This window comes from Capricornis sumatraensis, chromosome 7, assembly GCF_032405125.1.
Source record: "Capricornis sumatraensis isolate serow.1 chromosome 7, serow.2, whole genome shotgun sequence".
Lineage (NCBI taxonomy): Eukaryota > Metazoa > Chordata > Mammalia > Artiodactyla > Bovidae > Capricornis > Capricornis sumatraensis.
Window position 1 is genome coordinate 21,924,288 of NC_091075.1, and position 24,699 is coordinate 21,948,986.

The following is a 24,699-nucleotide window of genomic DNA, read 5'->3' on the forward strand; positions in this document are numbered from 1 at the left end:
GGTCTCCAACAAGCTGGTCAGCGTGCCCCTGGGCTGCTGTCCAGATTCTGTTCTTTCTCGGGGGTACAGTAAGTAGATAAAATGACTTGAACATCCTTCCAAGATAAATCAAAAACTGGAGTGGGGGCATGAAACCCTTCAACAAACTTACTCAGGTCTTCAGAAAATTGGCTCAGTTCCTGTCTGCACTGGGCTAAGTTGGTTAAAGAGAAGGGCACATGTATTCTGATTGTTTCTTCACCATTTGCCACTGCCTTGAGAGAGCATAAAATTAGGATCCTGAGTGATAGGAATTCCAATAAGAGTTACCCCACAGGGACTAGTCTCTGTTTCTTGGGATAACAGAGGTTATGGAGGACCATAGGGAGGTGGTTCAGCTCAGTCGCATCCAATTCTTTGTGACTCCATGAACTGCAGCACGCCAGGCCTCCCTGTCCATCACCACCTCCTGGAGTTTACTCAAACTCATGTCCATCGAGTCAGTGTTGCCATCCAGCCATCTCATCCTCTGTCGTCCCCTTCACCTCCTGCCCCTAATCCCTCCCAGCATCAGGGTCTTTTCCAATGAGTCAACTCTTCGCATGAGGTGGCCAAAGTACTGGAGTTTCAGCTTTAGCATCAGTCCTTCCAATGAAGACCCAGGGCTGGTCTCCTTCAGAATGGACTGGTTGGATCTCCTTGCAGTCCAAGGGACTCACAGGAGTCTTCTCCAACACCACAGTTCAAAAGCATCAATTCTTCGGCACTCAGCTTTCTTCACAGTCCAACTCTCACATCCATACATGACCACTGGAAAAACCATAGCCTTGACTAGATGGACCTTAGTTGGCAAAGTGATATCTCTGCTTTTTAATATGCTGCCCAGGTTGGTCTTAACTTTCCTTCCAAGGAGTAAGCGTCTTTCAATTTCATGGCTGCAGTCACCATCTGCAGTGATTTTGGAGCCCCCCCAAAATAAAGTGTGACCCTGTTTCTACTGTTTCCCCATCTATTTCCCATGAAGTGATGGGACCAGATGCCATGATCTTCGTTTTCTGAATGTTGAGCTTTAAGTCAACTTTTTCACTCTCTTCTTTCACTTTTTTCAAAAGGGTCTTTAGTTCCTCTTCACTTTCTGCCATAAGGGTGGTGGTATCTGAGTATCTGAGGTTATTGATATTTCTCCCGGCAATCTTGATTCCAGCTTGTGCTTCTTCCAGCCTAGGAAGGTGGAGTCCGAGGCTAATCAGAGGGATTAGGAGAAGTAGGTGCCTCTGGAGAAGTAAGGGTTCTGTCAGAAGAAGGAGGAGGGCTGGGTTTTCCCTCCGAGAGACAGGAGAGCTTAGAAGAGAATCATATAAAATGTCAGGAGAGTCTTCTTGTCCTCCAGGTTTTAAATTACGAGTTGTATCAGGCAGGATTTTGGTAAAGGACCACAAAAGGCTGAATATAGGGACACTTACTCTACTTTCCCATCCTGCAACAATAAAGATCCAATTGCAGAGTGATGTTATACGTTAGAGACCCGTTTTTTAGGCCATTTTTCTCCATCCTCCAACTTACACAAAGGACAGGCACTGCTACAATAGAATTTAAGTTTTTCCTTTTTTAGCCCTTCAGTTAAAAAATTTCAATTCTTTTCCCCCCCTCCAATCAGGCTTATTAAACATAACAAAATTCTGTATACAAGGTGACCTAAACCTGCTGCTTCAAAACATGATACTTTCTTTGTCTAGTATTTGATAAGTATTGATGGTATTCAATCCACAGAATGTCAAAAAGCAGTTTACTCTAAAATTAATAGCAAAGTGCCCAGTGCATATTACATGAATGGTCTGATTACTGGAACTCTAATAATTCTAGAAGATAATTAAGTATGGCTGAGTCCCTGTGACAGGATGCTGGAGAACCAGCGTGAGTCAGCAAGAGGCCATTCTGTGCACTGCCAGTGTGATGCCGTCGTGTTTCTAATGTCCGCATTACCTAATTCTAGACACAGCACAGGAATATCAGTGGGGTCTGAGGTTAGCTTAGCTGCTTGCCGGGCTAACACAGATATCACCCCATGCTCCTCTGACAGGGTCCTGAGGCAGCCCAGATTGAGCCATTGTGAATCTCCATAGCACTCCAACAATGGATGGATTCTTCATTGTGTCCTCCAAGTACTGCTCTAAGGTAGCCTCCATCCCGCTGTGCATTGCCTCTTTCTTCATCACTGGTGTCAGGTCAAAAATTCTGATTCTCAAGTACACACTGTATATAAATATTTACAGAGGTGTTTCTCCTGGCTCAGAGGGGGCTCCTCCCATGTTGAGTGACCTACACCTGAGAAGAAGAGAGCACTCCTAGAATGGAATCCAGTGACTCAGAAATATTTAGCAGGAAGCTGTAACCTGGATATCAGGGTGTCCCCCAAATTCCCTTCAAATCTGATGGGGTTTCAAGCATCCTCTACTCTCCCAGTGATTTCTGACCAGACATCTCTGGCCCTCTTTTTTACATTGGGCAAGGTGCCTCTCCCAGCATAGCCAGAGGAGGACTTTTGAATTAGTGCAGACCAGTTGTCAAGACTTTCCTTAGGAGGTATCCCTTGTCTATAGACCTTATGTCCCATAAGTCTTCCTACACTGGGATGTGGGCTTCCCAGGTAGTGGTAAAGAACCTGCCTGCCAATGCAGAAGATGTAAAAGACATCCAGGGTTTGATCCCCGGATCAGGAAGATCCCCTGGAGGAGAGCATGGTAACCCACTCCAGTATTCTTGCCTGGAGAATCCTATGAACAGAGGAGCCTGGCAGACTTTGGTCCATGGAGTCTATAGACTCGGACACAACTGAGCGACTTAGCACGCACTCATGCATGCTCCCTGGGGTGTATTCCTTGTGACTGAGTATCCACAGAGTTTGTAATTTAGGCTTCTGGGTAGTGGTCAGCCTGATAAACCATAGCAATGTGTAGGCTGCCAAGGCCTGGGGAGAAGGGAGTCCAGTGGATGCAAAGAGAACCCCTTGGAGAAACTGGAGCTGGGCACTGTGGAAGATGGGTTTCCCTGGTGGCTCAGATGTTAGAGTCTGCCTGCACTGTGGGAGACCTGGGTCTGACCCCTGGGTAGGAAAGATCCCCTGGAGGAGGGCATGGCAACCCACTGCACTATCCTTGCCTGGAGAATCCCCATGGACAGAGGAGCCTGGCGGACTACAGTCCATGGGGTCACAAAGAGCCAGACATGACTGAGTGACTAAGTGCAGCACCCAGCAGTGTGCAAGATGGCACAGGGTCTAAGGCTTGAGGGCTGAGAGAGAAATTGTCATAGTAAATGTCTGAGGATTGAGTGAAATGAGAGACTAGACAGCAGAACACCCCCAAATCCTTTGCCCTATCTGCCTGGCAGCTAAGATAGAATGGAATCTGTTTGACACAGACAGTACCAGGTTTGACGATGGCGCTGCAGTTTAGGAATGACATCCTAAACTCCTTGCCTAAAAGGGCTAGGAGATAAAATGTGGAAAGAGACCTGCTTGTATGAGTCAAGTGGGAAAGAAAAGAATAGTGGAGGGTTCCAGGTGGGACAGTGAAAGAATGAGAGTGAGACCGCTTGGGTTCAGAAATCACATTTCCACTAGTCCCGGAGGACAGTGTTACCTGTCCGCCAACCATTATTTGAATCTGCAAGGCCTGGGGATTCCCTTGTCAGCCACAGTGTTGTTGGGGGCGGGGGTGCCATAATGCTGTGAGCAGACAGATTACACCTAGCATTATCTTGAAAAGAAGGCAAAGGGGAGAGCAAGAGAAAGAAAGCAAGAAGTAAGTTAGGGGCCTCAAGCCGCAGCCATGTGAAGCCTGCAGTTTACCGTGATTTCCTGAATTCCTAGTTTTCGGCACCAGTTTTACTTCTTCCTTTCCAATACATTTTACTTCTTGTTGTCTAATTGCATTAACTAGACCATCCAGTAAAATGTTGAATGAATGATTGTCTTATTTTGAACCACTTTTCCCTTCCTTACATAAATCCTTGCCTTTCTGGCATAAATCCCGTCATGACATAGAATCTTTGGAATGTGCTTTTGGATTCAGTTTGCTAGTATTTTGTTGAAGATATTTGTACTCATAAAGGATACTGATCTATACAGTTGACACTTGAACAATGTAGGGATTAATGGCACTCACCCCCTGGAGATTGAAAATCTGAGCATCACTTCATAGTTGACCCTCCCACTATAAAGTGGCTCTGTATCCATGGATTTAACCAAACTGAGGGCATGTAGTACTGTGGTATTTATTGGGGAAAAAGAAAAACAAAACAAAACTCCACGTATAAGTAGACCCCAGTAGTTCAAACCCAAGTTGTTTGAGTCAACTGTGTTTTCTTTTCTTGTTATATCTAGTTTTGTATCAGTAATGCTGGCCTCATAGAATGAGTTAGGAACTGTCCCTCATCCTCTAGTTCTTGGTAGAGTTTGAAAAGAATTGATGTTAATTCTTTAAATTTTGGTGGAATTTACTAGTGAAGAGATTTAGGTGGTCCTGGAGTTTTCTTTGTTGGGTGGCTTTGATTACTGTGTCAGTCTCTTTGGACTTCCCTGGTGGCTCAGACGGCAAAGCGTCTGCCTACAATGCAGGAGACCCGGGTTCAATCCCTGGGTCAGGAAGATCTCCTGGAGAAGGAAATGGCAACCCACTCCAGTATTCTTGCCTGGAGAATCCCATGGATGGAGAAGCTACAGTCCATGGGGCTGCAAAGAATCAGAAAAGACTGAGCGACTTCACTTTCACTTTCATTACTTGTAATAAGCCTATTGAAATTTTGTTTTCTTGAGGGTTTTTTTTTTTTTTTCCAATTTGTAGGAATTTGTTCTTTTCATTTAGAATATCTAACTCATTAACTGTAACTAACTCGTTAACTAACTGGCATATAATTATTTGTAACGTTCTCTTATAATCATTTTTATTTTTGTTGGGTTAGTAACAACCCCAGTTTCATTCCTGATTTTAGTTATTTAGAGCTGTTTTTGGTTGTTAGTTAACGGTTTCTAATTTTTGTTGATCCTTTCAAAGAACAAATTTTTACTTTTGTTGATTCTCTGGGTTTTCTTTTTCTCTGTTTAATTTTCATTCATATATATTTTCTTCCTCCTGCTGTTTTTAAGTTTAATTTGCATCTTTTTTGGCTGGCTCAGCAGTAAAGAATCTGCTTGTCGATACAGGAGACGTGGGTTCAATCCCTAGAAAAGGAAGATTCCCTGGAGAAAGAAATGGCAACCCACTCTGGTATTCTTGTCTGGGAAATCCCTTGGACAGAGAAGCCTGGCAGGCTACAGTCCACGGGGTTGCAAAAGAGCTGGACATGACTTAGCAACAACAACATTGATTTTAGAACTTTTCACTATTTACTGTGTTTACTGCAGTACCTGAGTACTGCCTTTGCTGCATTCCTTGTTCATGAAAGACTTAATATTGTTAAGATGGTGGTAATCTCTGAAATATTCTATATATGGATATTCTATATGGATAGATAGGGTGGATATTCTATACATGGAAAGTGTATCCGCCTCCATATAGAATTTACGAATACTTAGTTTTGTTGTTGGTTGGTATTAATTCTTAAATATTCAGTTTACTTCATTGCTTTGTTGAAGCTCTTTGGGCATTTTCTTTCAGTTGTGAAGTTTTTGATTATTAGCTCATTCCATTTACTTGCAATGTCTGTTCAAGTCTCTGTTTCTTCTTGATGCAGTTTCAATAGTTTTTGTCTAAGACTCTATGTCATCTAGGTTATCTTAGTTCATTGATGTAAGTGGTTCATAGTATTCCTTTAAAATCCTTTGTATTTCTATAAGGTCAGTGATGATGTCCCCTCTTTGATTCCTGATTTTGTTCATTTAAGTCTTTTTTTCTCTTTTTCATTCTATCTAAATGTGCATAAATTTTATGTCATCTTTTCAAAGAACCAACTTTTAGTTTCATCGATTTTCTATATTTTTTTTTTCTGCTCTAATTTTTATTTTCCTTCTGTTTGCTTACTGTGATTTAATTTGTTCTTCCTAGTTTTATAAGGTTCTTTTTTAACATAGGCATTTATGAATATAAACTTCCCTCTAAACAAGGGTTAAGTTTATCCCATAAATTTTAGAATATTTTTATTTTTATTAATCTCAAAATATTTCTTAATTTCTTTGTGACTTCTTCTTTTAGCCATTGTTTAAAAGCATATTGCTTAGTTTCCACATATTTTGAATTTCTCATATTTTCCTTTGTTACTGATTTCTGATTTCATCCACTGTGGTGGAAAGACCTATTTTGTATAATTTCAAGCCTTTTAAGATAGTGTCTTATGGCCTAATTTATGTCTGTGGACATCTCTATGCCTTTGAAATAAACATATTCTTGTGTTTAGTGGAGTGTTCTGTAGATATTTGGTCTGGTTGGTTTGGGCTTCCCAGGTGGTGCTGGTGGTGAAGAACTGACCTGCCAGTGAAGAAGAGTAAGAGACACGGATTCGATCGCTGGTTTGGGAAGATCCCCTGAAGGAATGTAGGGCAATGCACTCCCATATTCTTGTCTGGAGAATTCCATGGACAGAGGAAGTGGGAGGGCTACAGTCCACAGTGCTGCACAGAAGTCAGACACAACTGAAGTGACTTTGCATGCATGCATGCATGCTGGTTGGCTTATAGAACTTTTCAACTTTTCTATATCCTTTGGATCTCAAGTCAGTTGTTTATCCATACTTAAGCTTTATCTTCTCGATGGACGCAAGTCTGAGTGAACTCCGGGAGGTGGTGATGGACAGGGAGGCCTGGTGTGCTGCGATTCATGGGACCGCAAAGAGTCAGACACAACTGAGCGACTGAACTGAACTGAAGCTTTATCTTTCTTTTCCTCAAATTGGAAAATCTCAACTGACCAATCTTCAAATTGACTGATTATTTATTCTACCAGCTCAATTCTGCCATTGAGTATTTTAATCATTTTTTTCATTTTAGTGATTGTGCTATGATATCCATGTTTTTAAAATAATATTTCTCTCAGTTCAGTCACTCAGTGGTGTCCGACTCTGCAACCCCATGAATCTCAGCACGCCAGGCCTCCCTGTTCATCACCAACTCCTGGAGTTTACCCAAACTCATGTCCATCGAGTTGGTGATGCCATCCAGCCATCTCATCCTGTCATTCCCTTCTCCTCCTGCCTGAATATTTCTCTACTTAATTGATATTCTCTATTTGTTGAGGCTCAAAAGTTTCTTGAAGGAAAGAATGCACTGGAATTAAGTGAATATTTGTGAATATACATCTTGCTACCATGGTCCTTTATACCTTCCAACAATGAATGTTAACAGAGATGAAGGCCCTAGCCACCCCACCCCCCACCTAGTGTATTATCAGTAAGGGCTTGTAATCCAAATTTGATTCCAACACCAGGAACATGGGCATCACCTGGGAGCTGGTTAGAAATGTAAAATCTCAAGCCCCACTCCAGATTCCCGAATCAAGCTGAATTTTTAACAAGATTGGGCTTCCCTGGTAGCTCACCTGGTAAAGGATCTGGCTGCAATGTGGGAGACCTGGGTTTGACCCCTGGAGAAGGGAAAGGTTACCCACTCCAGTATTCTGGCCTGGAGAATTCCATGGACTGCATAGTCCATGGGGTTGTAAAGAGTTGGACATGACTGAGCAACGTTCACTTTCACCTCCCACACACACGTACATTAGAGTTTGAAAAGCAGTGAGCCAAAGGTCCTAGAACCCATCACATTTTCAGAGCCTTCAAGGTATACCAGTATTTACAGTAGCAACTTTGCATTTATTTGTATGACTCTGATAAATGTCCAACTTCCTCTCTAGATTGAAATTCCACAAAGGGGGTTGTACCTCAGAGCCAGGCACATAGTGAGTGCTGTAAAATCTGTCAAATAAATCAATGAACTAGACTCTGAGATCTTATACTTATTTGCTTCTTCCAACTTCATAGACTTTAGGAAGAAGTTTTATTTCTAACATATCTGGAAAACTTCAGTTTTCTCAGATCTCCTAGAAATGATTAGGAAGGATCTCTGAGGTGAGGAAAAAAACTCTGAGATAAGGAAGCTGCAGTTTTTTCATTATCTTTTGCTTAAAGTATGTATTTATACAACATTTTAGCTTCCTAGCCACTAAGGGTTCTCTGAGTACTGGAAAGGAAGAAGCCATTAACATATTCTCTATAATAATTCTGTAGGACTAATTGTTGATCTTTAGATTTGTCTATCAGGAAAGATTATTGGAACAGGAATAAAATGTCACAAATTAACCAAATCAACATGTTTTTTTAAAAATGCTCATAATTCATATATATATATATTCCTTTATATAAAAAGATTTAAGACAAATGTTTAGAAGTAAATGAGACATGAGAAAACATAACTAAAGCAATTTGCTGAGGTATGACATGTTATAGTGATTTTCCGATCTTTCTCACAAAGCATAATAATGTGGTAATATCTTTCAACTAGAAAATTATTCACAACCTGAAAGTTGAGAGTTACATTTCATTCAGGGGCAATTTTTAGGACTTCAAGCCCGGGAGGCAGCATCTCAAGTAATCCCGAGAGAACTGCTCCAAGAAGGCAAGGGAAGGAGCCAGGTTATATAGAAGTCTTGCATTAAAGGGCAGGTAGTCTGAACATCAAGATTATTGTTAACTTAAGAAAACTAGATATCTCAAGTTAAGGAATTTTGTACTTTTTCTTTTTTGTATGGGATGATGCAAAAGTATGGGCTCAGTGAAATCATTCCTTTGATATGCAACTCAGCTCCCTGGGGCTTCGATCCCTGGGTTGGGAAGATCCCCTGGAGAAGGGAAAGGCTACCCACTCCAGTATTCTGGCCTGGAGAGTTCCATGAACTGTATGGTCCATGGGATAGCAAAGAGTTGGACATGACTGAGCAACTTTCACTTCCCTTCACTTCCCTGGGGCTAGTATCCTCCTGAGTTTCCTCAGGGCTCACCAAAGGGAGTGGCTGCAGGCAAATGGCTGCTAGATGGTAGGTATTCTTTCCTTTCTCAGCTGTTTCTCAGGGCTCACCAGCTCAGGTTGGAGGGCTGCAATCACTGATGACTCTGACATCCTCTGTTTACTGATAATGGCAATATTTTATTTATCATCTTTGTTCCCAATATTCCTGGTATTAAAGTGGTTCTACTATAGAAGGCTTCTGTGAAAACTCAAGTTACCTTGATAATTCTTCCAGTTAAAAAAAAAAAAAAACTCAGACGATTGGTATTATTAACAGTGTTTTTATTTACAAAGAATTATTTTTATTTGGCTGTTTGGAAAACCACTAACATTTTTCACTTTTAGAAAACATTAAATAATAAACAAGATGTTATACAGTACTTTGGATAACTTCTTCGATCAGTGTAGTGCAATGTATTATTGGCACCTAAAAGTGAAATTTTCTATTTTCCCCTTTCATCTCCAGTTGTGCAGTTATATGACCAAAAAGGAAATGAATCATTAAAAATGGATCTAAAGCTGTATTTCCTGGCCCCTAACTCAAAGGCTTACTGATTTATATTCCCCCTCCAGCCCTGCCTCCACCAATTTAAATGATGAAAGATTCTACAGTCCTATTGTTCCAAAAACAATACTATTTTGTGGGGCTTGGAGATTCCAATTGATAAGAGAAACTTCTGCTAGTAGGTGAAGGAAAGGTCCTGGCAGTGGTGTTGGGCATGGCACTCTTTTTCAATAGCCAGGTTAAGTTGTCACACACATTGCAGGGAGATTGCACCAGATAAAAATCTCTCTCAGCTATGTTCTCAGCTATAGTCTCTTTAAAAATTTGAAATATCATCCATTTAGCAAGTGAAAGGGCTGTAACTTTACTAAGAAAAAAAAATACACACCACAACATTAGGATGTCACTGAGATACTACAATATCTGCCCATCATACTCTTTTGGAATAAATAGATTTTACATTTTTTCCTTTTTTGTTTGTTTTTGTAATACTTCTAGGCTTGCCATAGAGAGAGACCTTTTCACGAGCTCAGCACTGTGGCTTTCCCCCCTTTGATTCCTCTCTATTCGGAGGCCAAGAGGGAAATACCTCAGTTAGACCTTAGCCTAGTCCATGTTACTTAGGCCTGGAAATTTTCATTACATAGTAATACAAAGATATCTTTGGAGAGATTCTGTAATCTGTTACTCTACCTTGAGGTAAGAACACTTTTAACCATCTTAAATTAATAGAAAAGAATGTTATCAAATTTTAAGTCTCAAAAAAGTTCACACTTTTTTAAAAACGAAAGATTCTAATTTAACAATGGTCCCTGCCAGGAAACGCTCCCTCACACTCCAGTCTAAGCCTGTTTCCTCTTGTTCTATTCTTAGTGCATGTGGAGAACAGCTGGTCACCATCCTCTCTGTACCAACCCTTTATATACTTGAAACCCAGCAATGGTTTGGCCCTCAGTCTTCTCTTCTCCATGCTGAATAATCCCAGCTCCTTTACCTTTTCATCATAGAGCTTTTTTTCCAACCCTTTAATCATCTTTGTGATTCCTGGCAAAAACAGCAGAAAATATTTTGATTACTTAATCAGAAATGAAAGCCTCAGGAATAAGTTGCCTTTTAAAAGTTCGGTATGTATATTTTTAAACCTAAAAGTAAACTTTGCAGGGAGGAAATGTCGTTGAGGGCTCATTGATCTTAGAATTCCAATCTTGTCCTGTTGCCCTAGTGTGTGTATGAAACCCATTCCAGCACACCCAATGCCTCAAAGCATGAGATTTGCCTCCTATCCTTTCCTGACACAACAGCACATAGGTCATGCTCTAGATCTGCCTAAATTTATACTGGTTTAAAAATTAGTATGAAAATCTATTCAATGGAGCTTCCCCCCATGCTTCCAAACACCCTGCTTCCACAAACAGAACCTTTTCTTCAAAACAACCCAAACTTTCATAAAGCTTCTTACAGATTACCAGAAAGAGCCATGTTATTACAGTAAAAGCTGTTGGTTTTCAAGTGTAACCTGAAACAGTGAGGGTTTTATATGTTAACCTCAGTTTCCTGTCTATTACTGAATGGTCTACTGTCCTTTGAAGTGATCAAACTCAATGCCATTAAATTCACCTCCTCTGACCACAACCTGACACCTCTTCCAATTTTCTCTTGCTGCCAATATAAGGTCATGGAACTGTATGTCATTCTACCGTGTATTTTTTAACTCAAGAGATCACAAGCTGCCTTTCCCTTGCAACTAGAGTCTGTAACTATTAGGAACATGTAACTACTTATTACCAATAACACATTTACACAAAACACAATACTACTAACAAGGGATTATGTGCCCACTTTACATAATTGTCTTTAGAGGAAAAATACAGTTAACAAGAATAAATGCATCTTGATATGTTATACACCCTTCTTTTACAAAGACAATGGCAGTGAAAGAGTTCAGGTCAGACAAGAACTATCAATACCAAGTGGAGAGGAGAAACCAAATTTCACAAGCACACTGTACAACACATCTTAGGGGAAGTCAATACTACTCGTGGTACAACACTGAACAGATAACAGAATGGCCATTTGCACAGATTTCTTTTGAAACCTTGTCCCATAATTTGCTACAAGAAACACCTTGCAACCAGGATGAAGGATGGTATAGGTCACACACGCCGAAGGCCTTCTTAAGAGACACAGCATGAAAGGTTAACACCCAAAAATGACTTTGGACACATCTACAGATGCCCCCCTGTATTTCAAGGAGGGTGTCACTGTTCGTTGGGATTGCACAACAAAAGCAGGCCAGCAAGATGTGGGTCACCAACCAGACTTTCCTGACCCACTCTTTTCCTAGGCCTGATAAGAGGGAGGAGAGGACAGGAGGTGAAGTTTGGAAAAAGAGGAGGGAGCAACACGGGGGTTCATTGCTAGTTCTGGAGTTGCTCACGTTCTTCAGAGCAGTGGCCTTTTTTCAAGCTCACATCATCCAATCCAATCTCCCCAGTGTGACCATGCCTTTTTTCACCTTTGAAGATGACCTAGAGAGAGAACGCACACACGGGTCAAGCCTCCTCTGCTCCTTTCCAACGTCTGCTCATTCACCAAAATAAAGGCAACTCTTCCCCACAAACTAAATAGTAAACTTAACAGAAGGAAAGACTAGAGCAGAGTTGCCAGTGTCACTGACGCTTGCCTTTTGGTAGGAATTTAAGTCATCAGTAGACTGTTCACCAGATCCTTACCCAGAATTGGTTCCTCTTTGAAAAGTCATTCTAAACAATAGTTCCATTTAGGAATGATTATGAAGTGGAGACTGTGTCAAAGACTACCAAGGTCAGAAGAAAAGAGTGGGATGGAATATAATGGTGTAGAAATTAGGAGCCAAATTTCTGAAAGATGACAATTATGCAGCCTATCTTAGATGTTTTCTAAGTTTTGTTGCCTACAGTGGAGTAGAACCAAACACCCTAATGCCAATCACAGCCTTGTTCACTTATGTAAAGACCAAAGTCTTTCCTGCATTTTATCTTCTACTAGGGCACCCTTGCTCCTTTTAAAACAGAAACCTATATTAGGGTGTCAAACAACTTACTGTTTTTTTATCTCCAAACAATGTAAATATTAAGAGAAATTTTCAGAAAAATAGTAAAGCAAAATCCAATTCTCTGATAAAAGCTGTCTTCATGGACTCCAGCCTTTCTTTTTAGCGCAGCTTCTAGAAACTAACCCTTTAGGTATAGATGCAGAATCTCCTAATAAGTATCGCCATAAAGACAACACGTTTCCCAAATACATTCACTGTTTCAGTGGGGTGTTATAGATCTTTTATTGCCACCTATAACTTGATCACTTCAGATAAAATTTTATATATTCAATCGAAGCTTTCCCCACATCCTGTCATGAACAGAATAATACTTTCCAAACATATTGTTCTGGTTCCCACCCAAGGCTGCTTAACTATGATCTCTGAGCCAAAGAGCGGGGAAAAAAGACTTTAAAGAAACATTTAAAAAATAACCTGCTTTAGGGTAGCTCATGGTGGTCATAGTTTGAAGTATAAGGAGTTTGAGTAAAAGGAAAAGCAGGTTAAGCCCACCACACCCCCCACCTTTTGAAGTTCTTAACTTTTAACTTTTGCAACTCCTAAATTTTTTTTTCATTAAAAGTAGGGGCTGTTCACCAGGGTCAGGGGAGAGGTGGTGATCAGAGGTGGCCGTGAAGAACGTGTATGAAGGAGCGCGGGGTTAAAGAAAGAAGCAAGAGGCAGGGTCACCACGCCCGGAAAATGAAACAGCCCCGTGCCTGAATTCAGGAAGAGAGGAGGCGGCTTCCCCTGCAGACCCCCGAGTTCTCCTCTGAAAGGAAAACCTCCCCGGTTCTGCGTCCCTGGCGGGTCTACTTACGCTCTTGATGTCGGCCCCTCGCAGGGTGATGTGCGTTTGCCTCCAGCCATGGCCACCATTTCTTCCCCACAGGGCTGCTCCGTGGGCCCCGTGTTTTCTCACAAACACCTGGAGCGTGCCGGAGTGCAGCCCCGTCACCTTGTGCCTGAATGACAGGCACAGGTCCCCTGCATGCAGGAGGTGGCCGAGAGGGAGCAGCAGGCGGGCGGCCCTTCCCAGCGGGCCTTTGGCTGCTGAGACTGTCAGATACTGTCCACCTGCAGGGGAAGAGCAGGGCCGTGTGTGCGCATGTGCTCAGGTGTCTGCTGGCACCAGGGCGGAGACTGGCGCTTCACTTCTGTCCTGGTAGGCCTCAGGCTGTGCCAGTCATTTGTAAAGAATTGCAGACTTTTGAAGGAGGAAGACAGGACTTATCTCTATGACTGTCTTAAATTCTGTGGTTTTCTATTAACAGAGAACACTTTGCTCATGAGGGGTACAGATTATGCCAAGAACAGGCAATAGTTAGTAATCCTAACATAATAAATATTTCCAGTTAAATACGATCAGACATACACAGGCAAACACACACTCATCACCTCTTGATCCACATGCATGTACTGCCTGGCTGGTGTGGTTGACTTAAGTTGCCAGGGAGAATTTTCTAGGTGGATTTTCTACTTCCCAGCAGTAGAGCTGATGGTGATTTAAAGGGACACTAGATCTGATTATTCTCACTTCTCCCCACTTAAAAAAAAAGTCTCTCAAGGGAGAAGGATCATTTACAAATGAGTTCACTGTGCTTCTCATACCTGACCTCAAGAAGATGCAGAAGTGTTCTGGAAACCTGACACTCTTCCCAGAGCATCAGTATTACTTGGAGGTAAATAGTTTAAAACATGTTTATATGAAAACAAATCCATAACAATGCAATTAGTATATACAATTTCTATTATGTATACATGAATACAAAATGTTAATAAAATCTTTCCCTTTGGAAAGGTCACTTTGATGATCTTGGATCTTCAGGGCTACAGCTTTTGCTTCCCCCTATTGTTAGAGGAACTGCAATTAAGGGGGAAAGATTTGAGCAGCAGTGATGTGGGAGGGGGTGTTGCTTCTCAGGATAGGGAAAGCTGCAAGTCATATTTTGAAGCTCAGCCTGTGTACAAATGACATTCCCCTCAGGCTGTTTTATTGCAACCAACTGAAAAACACACTGATGTCTTGACAGTGACTTATCCATAGAAATAATGTGGTTGCAATGCTGAACATGTGTATCTGTTTTGGTAGAAACCCCACTTACATTTCATTGGAGATGATTTCTTAACACAGACTGTACAAGACATGACAAGGTTTGGGATATTATTCTGCAGGTGACTTCTCCTCTACCAAGTCCCCTCTGGGCCTTTAAAGACCCAAAGAGGTGACCTGTGCGTACCTGTGATGCTCTGTGCAAATGCTCCACGGGGAGCATTTCATTCAGCCTGCTAACAAGCCCTTGAGGTGAACACCGCTTAGCTTCTGCATCTGCAAACAAGCCTGAGGTTTTGAGAGGTGATGTCACCCAAGGTGTCATCCAGCCACTGTGTAGCTGAGTAACAGTTTGAGTTCAAAACTGCCTGAATACCTGTTCAGCACAAGAATCCCCTGTTGCCACATTTCCCTCCTCCAGGAGACTGTGAACTCTTTGTTGTAACCAACTTCTCCCCTAAACCCCATTACTTTCCTAATACATGGTAGGCGTTTAATGCCATTTGTTGAATTAATGATGTTCCAAGAATACAGCAGAAAACAACAGAGAAATAAGTCCCTGAGTCATGTACTTGACTCATCAAAAACAGTTTTTTTGTACTCCTTCCACCTCTCTCTTCCCCAAATGAATCCAAACAATATTTTGAGCCAAAATATTTATTTAGATGGATTTAGAATGTCTCCCTGTTAGTCAGCTTTTTGAATCATCACAGGTATTTTGGTTAAGACAAAGATATAAGGTTATTACAGTTAATCTGTAATATTTAAGAAAACAAGGATTATCTTAAGTCCCTGTGGAATGGATACTCTCACCATACCAGACACTGCCTGCAAACAAGACAACCTAACAAAAACCAAGGAGTCCTATGAAGAGTCAAATTATCCTTTTATATAGATACTTAAAATTCTATAAATGAGGTTACAATTGCTCTCCCCCTATAGGGCTACTCTGTGGCCACTAGGAATTTTTTGTTTTGTTTTTTAACCGCAAAGAATTTTTTCCCTTTTTAATAAATGGAGCTATTACAAATTTAGAATGGTAGTGAAGGGAAAAGTGATTGAGCATTCCAAACAAACTACCCTATTAAATATTTTCACTTCTGATTCCAAAATGCTGGTTTAAATATAAAATTACATTTATTTTTATGGATTCAGTTGAAAGCATCACAGTATCTAAAGTTGGTTTTGGTCAACAATAGATGCCAGATATACAGGTGATAAAATTTTAATTTCAAACAGATAGGAAATGATATCTGTACAAGATTACTTACTACAGCATTGTCTGAACTATCCAAAGGCTGGAAACAACTGAAACATCCCTCAGTGGATGGCTGCTTAAATACGTTTAAGGAGTAATGGAGTAACCGCCATTAACAAGAGTGAGGGTCCCCTGTATGTGCTGATACAGAACAATCTTCAGCAGCAACAGCTAATACTATTTTAATGCTAACTCTCAGCCAGGGACTGCCTTAAATGCTTTACATATGTTTAGCAGACACTACTGAAGTAACTTAACTTGCTCAAGATCAAAGCTAGTAAGTGGTGGTGCCAGGTTACAGCCCAGGCTTCCTGGCTTCAAAGTCCACACTTATGTTAACTCTTAAGATAACACCGTTAAGTGGAAGAAGCAAGGTACCGAAGAGGGGGCTGTTGTGTGGAAAAATCTCTCTCTGGACAGGTAACCAAGAAACTGGCTGCATCTGGGGGCCAGGGTTAGGAGGGAGCTTTTCTTTTCCTGTTTTCATGTATTTCAAAATAATGTTTCTTAATGCTACAGTAGACATACTTGTACATACATGCTAGCATATAATTTTATATTTAAATGAATTCCCTGTAACTCTCAGTAGCAAGCTGAGTCAGTTGCCCCTAACTCTTGATCCCCAGAGATGAGGGTTCCAGGAAAAGGGTCCCAAGTTTAGTCTTGACACTATAGGAGAAGGACATGTATTCAGGGTCACAGCGACAAGTCTATAGCACAACATCACATCTGTAAGGAGCACACACTCCCTAGAGGATGGATTAATTTCACTAAGTCACAATTAAGTTCAAGACTGAATGTGATAACAAAATCTAATGAGCACGAGGAAGGCAGCTAATAAAGGCACTTATTTTGCAGCTATTTCTCAAAGTTTTAAGTTTGTTTAATTAAGGTTTGTCTTAGAGATATTAGTATCTAAGAATATTTGCAAATCTGGATCTTGCATAAGAAATACACAACATAAAAATCAGTCGTAACTGCAAAAATCCAAACATACGTTCCCTTACAAATGGTATAATCTAGATAGAAAGTAGCAAACAGTTTGGTAATTGGAATAATCACACAAAAGTGATTGATTAAATTGCTTATAGTCTTTTTCTGGCCTTAGCACGTGATATACTCACAACCTCATCTGGACTTCCTAGAAGAAAAGTAGGCTCAGGAAGTAAGCTTCAATAGTATTTATCATCTGAGTGTGTTAGAATCTGTATATGGGTAGAATTTCCCAATATGTGCTAAAAAAAAAAAAACCCACCTGCAATTATGCCCTGACATATAAGCTGTATCACCTTTGATCTTCTAACCACTTCTACTGTCATCTTTGGTCTTCCCACCCATTTTCCAAGATAGAACTCTGCTCTCTGATCTCCGCGGATGACCTGGGATGTTCCATTCTGGTTCAGAGGCTCCCAGGACTCGAATCCAACCCTTGTCCAATTCTCAAAACAACACCTCATCATGTGTCGCCCAGTCCAAGGTCTCCACTGACAGCCCCCAGATCTCTCTTTAGACAGCCCTGACTATGGGAAAGTTCTAACAGTGAGCAAAAGTCAGCCCCCCTGTAAGTTTTTACCTACTGATCCAAGTTCTTATCCCCTTGTGGTCCCAGAACAAGTGAGATAGATGTTACTGGTCATGTTTTTGAAAAGCTGCCCTGTTCCATTATTTCTACTCCAGACTAAACATTCTGGGTTCCTCACCGGTTTTTCTATAAGCTTTGAGATGATATCTTTCCAGCAAGGTCATACTCTTCCGAGTCACCGACAATTACCTCTTTTCTCTGACTGGTAAGAACCAAAGTGTATTTTCCATTCTAGAAAAAAATACCTATTCATATGGAAATGACCCAACTTTCTGGCAGCAGTGACACATGGTTCACTCACATTAATTTTATCCATTAAAACTCTCAGTCTTTCACACTTACTGCTAAGTCACATCCTTGTACTCCCAAAGCTGTGTGGGTGGTTCAAGAGCTACACTATGTATTCATCCCCAGGAGGTGCCACCTCTTAAGTGTGGCCCACTGGTCTAATCTTTGGAGGCTGTTTGTGTCAGTACACACAGTTGCTTTCTCCCGTGGCTTTAAGTTATCCACAGATTGGTCAGTATGCCTTCAACATCCAGTTCATCCAAGTTGTTGGCAGAAACCTGGAGCAACCCCAGAAAAGCATCTTTGAGGGGCCAGAGCCAATGAGCAGGAGCTATCTAATTACCCAGGCAGCCACCATTCCTTTCCGCTTGTTCTGTATTATCACAGCCAAAGGACCGTTTCAGACCGCTTTCTGCCTACCATTCTAACTGCCAATCCTCTTCATTTTCCTCTTGGAGGGCAAGTGGATTTGGTGGGGGGAGCGGGGTCGGGGTTGTCACAGCAAATTTAAACATTTACATATGTGATGAATAATAAAAACTATTGAAAAGTACTAAATTGGTTCTAAAAGACAGTATTTAAATTCTAAAAAGTCAAATATTTCACATGGGTTGTTTACAGACAAGTGCAATGAATTCTGAGTTGAGTGTGAATTACTCTCCCCAGTCTACCTTACTTAGAACACTTATTCATTATGATCATGAGCATTGTACACCATTTTATCACATCGGGTTGCTGAAGATCCTTCCTTCTGTAGCACACTACTCCGGGTCAGTGGTCACTCAAATCTCCAGGCCTGAGACGTGTAATCAGATCATGCACACAATCACAGGACAGAGAGGCCAGGCTGGATGGGGCAAACCTCAGTAATGCTGCAGGGGTTGTGGGCTGAACTGCTGAGGTGGCTGCATGGGCAGGACAGAGAGGCGGGGATGGGAAGTCTGTTCTGTAGCTCTGTAGCCTTAGGAAACTGATGTAACCTCTGGGCCTTGGTGAAATAAAAACATTACTTCCACAGGGTTAGATAAGAGGATTAAATAAAACTGAGATGATGAGTCAGGACTATCGTACATATCAAGTGAATGTTGATTTCTCCCTTATTCACAGTTATCTATGACATTAATAATAATGTCATCTGTCTCACAGCTAACCTAAAGTGAGAATGGGAGAATGTGTGTGTGTGAGATTAAAAATAATTTTATAGTTAAATCTAAAAACCCCTTTGAATGTATTGGGTACTTATTTTTAAAGTGAAAGTGTTAGTCATTCAGTTGTGTCTGACTCTTTGTGACCGCATGGATTGTAGCCCGCCAGGCTCCTCTGTCCATGGAATTCCCCAGGCAGGAATCCTGAAGTGGGTTGCCATTCCCCTCTCCAGGCAATCTTCCCAATCCAGGGACTGAATCCGGGTCTCCCACACTGCAGGCAGATTCTTTACCATCTGAACCACCAGGGAATTTTTTAAAAGCTTACCTCAAATTTCATCTTTTAAATATCTCTAACATTTCAGTCTTAGGGGATCTAATGAATATATTTTTGCCCCAAACCTTTAATAACTTGCTACTCAAAATGTACATGAGGGATGAACCTGAAAAGTATCCCCAGGAAGTATGAGAAATGCATGAAAACCTACATTTTAACAAGGTCTCCGGCTGATTTGTGTGCGTACTGACCATTAAGAAGAGCTGGTTTTAATAGAGCATATCCTCAAGCTAACCTTTACATGTTCTGTGCTCTATCTCTAAAGCTGGGATAGTATTGAAGAACTAGGCTTTTAAAGCAAGTAGTTTTTTTCTTTTTTTTCATGATTTGCATCTTTCATTCCCAAGTCTAGAATCAGGAGTATAAAAAGGAAAAAAAAAGAAACCAAACTTCTCACCCTTCCATTAAGTTTGACTCACCCATAAAAGATTAACTACTAAAGAGGGAGGGGGGGTTGGGGGGGGACCAACAACAATATGTAGCTTTGTTTCCTGAAGCAAGATGACAAAACATGTTGTAATTTCTGAAACTTTAGATTCGTAGGATGTGCGTAACTTAAAAGTCTTAATTTTCCAAGGGCCTATATTTACATCTACCTTTTCAGTAACATTCTCTTGTGGAATAAGTGGTGGTAATTTATAACTAATTTCTCCAGCATCCAAATTAGACTGAAAATTAGATTGTGAGAGAGAGTCACAACTTCACAGAAATTTCCACTGTTTCCTTCTACTATTTCTTAAAGAAAGACATAATCAAGAAAACCACCAAGGAGTAGATGATGGCTGCTGTCCCATGATATTATTTTTATGCTTGGGAAGGGAGCACTACACATAACTTTATATTTCAGGGTGAGTCTACATGTTTTATATTGACACCAAGCTGTTTTGAGAGAAATTAGCTGGCCTTTTAATAAATTACTTGTCTACTTATAATTCTAATTGCTAGCTAACAAATTCAGTTCACCTAAAAAAAATGGAAGATGAATGCTGGACACACTTTCTTTTCTGTTGAGTAAACAAAGAGCTGTGTACAGTATCCTGGATTAGCGGATCTGGGGTCCTCAGATAGGATCCAGCTGAAATGTGTACTAGGGTTAGACGAATGGTTTTACCTGCTGGATCCTTCACTGGTTCCCAGTGCACGTCACTGTCTTTTTCCCGGATCCATCCACAAAGCCCATGGTCAAAATTACAACTGTGTATCAGAACACCTGCAAGGTAATTACCAGAAAGATGAGTAGACCACAAACCCAAGGGCTAACAACAAAAAAAGTCTTGTGAACTAGGAGTATCTGTCCAGGTGTTCTCTCCGGTCCACATTTAAACATCCCACCAGAAGGTCTGTCCATGAGATCAAAAGGAAATCACATGAATCCTTTCTCAGCACAATTGTGCATCAGTGCTCAGCTGTAAAAATAGAACACACCACTGCTGCCAAATTATGACCTTGTTACATCATCACTTATAAAATATGACTTCCTCCTCAACGTAATGCTGCTTCAATATTTTTTTAAAGGAAGATGATTCACTGTTTTTGTTCAACTGATCTAACTACAGGGGAAACCAAGTGGTAAAAAAAAAAAACAAAAACAATGTACCATTCTCTCAGATGTAACCAAACAATCTACAATTTAAAAGCTGCTTTACTTAAAGCTGATTCATGTTGTTGTAAAGCAAAAACTAACACAACATTGTAAAGCAATTATCCTCCAATTAAAAATGTTATTTTGATGAAATAGAGGGAAATAGTATCATTATAACAGTACTAAGAATATAAGGATCTACCTGGATCATCCTTTGCTTCATCATCTGCACTGACTCCTCTTTCAATTTCAAATATTTCAAACAAGTCATTTGAAGGCTGCCTTGGAACTGCAAGAGAGATGCATTTTGTTCAGTTTCAATGAGGCATTGACAAAGAGGCATTACCTTTAACAATGGGGGGAAGACGTAGGTATTACAGTCATCTGGAAATTCCAAAATATTTCATCACAGTTCACATAAGGATTCATGAAGTTTGTTCTGGAGAGATCTTATAACATTTTTCTGGGTATAATTTTAATAAATGGGTTTCAAAAGCTTCTAAAATTCAACAAAAAATACATTTAAAAGTATCTGGAAAATACATTTTAAAACAGCTACCAATTTCTAGCAAAATATCTCTATGAAATTCTAAAATTTGTCTATGAAAGATACATTATGGAGTCTAAGGCTGTTTTAATGGCAGGGGGGCGGGGATGCCTGTAATTGCAGCGAATGGTTTAACTTTCTAACCAAAGCATGAACTCGTTTCCAGTGAACTCCGCATCTGCAATGGGCTTCAGGGTTTAAGCAGGTTCCCTGACTCCTTTTAGATCAAATCCAAACCCCTTAGCACAGTGTTCACAATCCACCCCCTAAAACACACAGTACTGCCCGAATACGCTGTCCTGTTCACCTCTCTGACCCCCTGCCCAGCCTGGGATGCTCTTCTTCCTGTTAATTAACCAGTCTAACCTCCCCTCTCTGTTACAAAAAAATATATTTTTTTAGTTGCTCAGGCGTGTCTGACTCTTTGCGATCCCATGGACTATAGCCTGCCTGACTCCTGTCCATGGGATTCTCCAGGCAAGGTCTCTGTTCAAAGCTCAGCAGAAATACCACTGGCCGGGTGAAAACTCTAACGTTCTGAGTGAATTCAGCTCTTCCCCTCTGTACTCTGACGGCTCCTATTTACATGCTGCCATTCCACTCTTTCCTAAAGAACTGCAGTCATTTACACACATGTGCGTCTCTCCCTCTGCTGGCTTCTGAAGTCCTGGAAGGCATCAATTGTGTCTTATTCATGTGGCATTTCCAGGGCTGAACCTAGTGACAGGCATTCAGTAAGTGTTTATTGAGCGAATGCGAAGATCTTGTCAGAAGCCCATGTACACTTTAAAAATGGATTCATATCCATTTATTTACTTCTTCAATGTACATCTAACTGCCACACATATACCAAGCCCTGGGCGAGGTCCCAAGGAGACAGACTGCACAAAAGCAAGAAGGACCTGGCCCCCTTGGAGTCTGCATTCTAATGGGAGAGGCAAATTTTAAACGTAGAATTTAGAACACTACAACTCCAAATTCTAATGAAAACTAGCATGGAAAAGCACCAGATGATGTCAGGGAGAGTAGCTGGGTTGGGAGTGGGGAGTGTGAGAGAATGTTGGTGGTAGTGGAGGGAATTCTTGGCCCAGGACCAGGGAATCCTCCCTTTTCTTTGCCAGAACTTAAATTAATTAGCTCTATTTTTATAAGGCAGGGAGTAAAGACGTAGAACACCATGGAACAGACATCAGTCAAAAGGGTTCTTTTTCAATAATGTTCCAGTGATTTTTAGCAATAATTTTTAAAATTAAGTAACTAACCAGTAATATTTGCCCTGATTTTTTTAGCTTACAGCTTTTGAAGTTTTTCTTTTTTTTTTGCAAAAGTCTAAACACTGAAGCCCCTTCCTCATCCACCGCCCCCCCCACCCCGGCCCCACTCACATATACCCATCTAAAATACAGCCTCAGATGGATGGAAGAAGAGAGGGTAGTTAAAGCACAAGATCTTGGGACAAACTGATCACAAGTGCCCTTGGGGAGGCCACTTTCACACCCAAATGACTGACAGCAAAGTCGTCCAGTTCCAGCTTTCCTTTCCTCATCTGGGGTTCTGAGAGGCAGTCCGCCTCTCATGACTAGAAATATTACAGGGTTGTAGGCACACGTTTCATTTCTCATGACATAGAGAAAGGTTTTTTTTAAAAAACCAAATCCATAGAACAATTACTTTTTTGTTCCCTTCTCTTGTTATACAAATCATCTCTGGACTGGACTAGCTCAGATCTGACACTACCATATTTTAAGGGCATTATAAAGGTTTACCAGCCCCCGTTTCTCTAAATGAAGGGTGTCAAATGGTAAGGAGAGTCTTGGTGCAGAGGGGAAGGACAGGACAAAGGCTTCCTGGCACAAGGGCCTCTTTTATCAAGGAGGTCCTCTCTGAGCAAGCACTGTTCCGTCTGAGAGGGAAAGAAGATGGAACCTTCCAAGCTAAAAGCCAAGTGCCGGAGGCAGGGAAGAGCGAGCGTTTAAGGCACTGAGTACAAAGAAGGTGCTCGGGAATATGAGAGAAAGGTATCCACAGTGTCTGGAGGATGCTCAGAAATGAAGAAAGTGGGAGGGATACAGGTTTAAAAGTAAGGGATGAGACCACACGTCTGGATAAAAGCCACTCAGAGAATTAGTCATCTAACAACGTGTGAAGTGCCAGATGGTTCATTAGTATTTTAGGCACTTGGTTTCCAAGAACCATTTCATTTAGCAGTGGATGGTCATGCCCACCTTCATTGCAGTTCACCGGGAAGTATGCCAAGGAATTTAGACCTAAAATGCTCAGCAGCTATTAGTTCTTACAATTTTGTGTGCTGGAGTCTGTGGCTCTGCTAAATTAGTCAATGAGTCCTCCTTCCTTACACACCCGTATGAAATGGTAAGGGTGTCCCACTGAAGTGCCAAGAGAAGGTTCACTACCCACCCCCTGGTATATTTTACAGTTTATATAAAAATTTAAATGATTTCCACTATGTACAAGAAAAACAAATGAACAAAGAAAAAAACACACTAGAAAAAACAGTGATGAGATATACACTCCCATGCTTCACACTCACATGGTCAATTAATATATGACCAAGGAACCAAGAATCTACAGTGTGGAAAGAACAGTTTCCTCAACAAAAATTGTTGGGAAAACTGGATGGCCACATGCGTTAAAAAAAAAAAGTGAAACTGGATCATTATCACACACACACAAAATGACAGAATGGGCTAAAGACTCGCAGGGAACAGGGGGCTAACCAGAAGACAGATGCATGAACATCTCTGAGAGGAGCTGCTTACACCATGCCCCGCAGGAGGAGTTCCTGTGAGCTGGTGCCCTAGAGACTGATCAGGTATGGACGTGAACCTCATGCCAGGGGCAGAGCTCACGAGGGTGTTGGGGGTCGGTGGTGGAGAGAGGAAGTAGGGAGGGCTCCAAAGAAAGCTAGAGGTGCAGGCAGATTCTGCAGGGCCTTTCACCGCACTGTGAAGACTGTGGGCTCCATTCCGGTTGAGACTGAAGTCTCGAAGACTGTAACAGGAGCACCAAGGTCAGGTACAGCATTCTGGCTGGAGCATAGAGGATGAAAGGGGGGAGCGGCTGTCAAAGGGCAGTTAGGGCCACAATTAACATCAGCCGAAGACTGTTTTCATAGACTCTGTAGATGATTTCCTAAAACCTTTTCTTCCATTAGTCAATCTTTCATCCACCAAAACCTACTTCTTATAATCTTATGAACTAAAATAAAGAGAAGGAACAGGTACTGAAGCGAGCGGACAGCTGGATAAAATGTGGTTGGATGGGGCTCAGGGGCCCAGGATGCTTCTGATGGCTGGGGGACACAGGAGCCCGGAAGCCTGGGAGAAGAACTGGCCAC

General features: G+C 41.3%; 1 protein-coding gene and 1 pseudogene across 1 annotated transcript in view; both read right to left on the minus strand.

Annotated features, from left to right (window-relative positions):
* Positions 1 to 1,898: 1,898 nt before the first annotated feature.
* Positions 1,899 to 2,165, minus strand: LOC138082275 (ragulator complex protein LAMTOR5 pseudogene; annotated as a pseudogene).
* A 9,728-nt stretch (positions 2,166 to 11,893) lies between these two features.
* NPNT (nephronectin) overlaps positions 11,894 to 24,699 on the minus strand; it is a 75,955-nt gene continuing 63,149 nt past the window's right edge. The window contains exons 10-13 of the mRNA XM_068975465.1: positions 20,997 to 21,083; positions 20,324 to 20,422; positions 13,370 to 13,626; positions 11,894 to 12,004 (exon numbers count right to left, since the gene is read on the minus strand). Coding sequence (XP_068831566.1) covers positions 11,894 to 12,004; positions 13,370 to 13,626; positions 20,324 to 20,422; positions 20,997 to 21,083 — 554 coding nt within the window. The remainder of the gene's footprint in view (positions 12,005 to 13,369; positions 13,627 to 20,323; positions 20,423 to 20,996; positions 21,084 to 24,699) is intronic.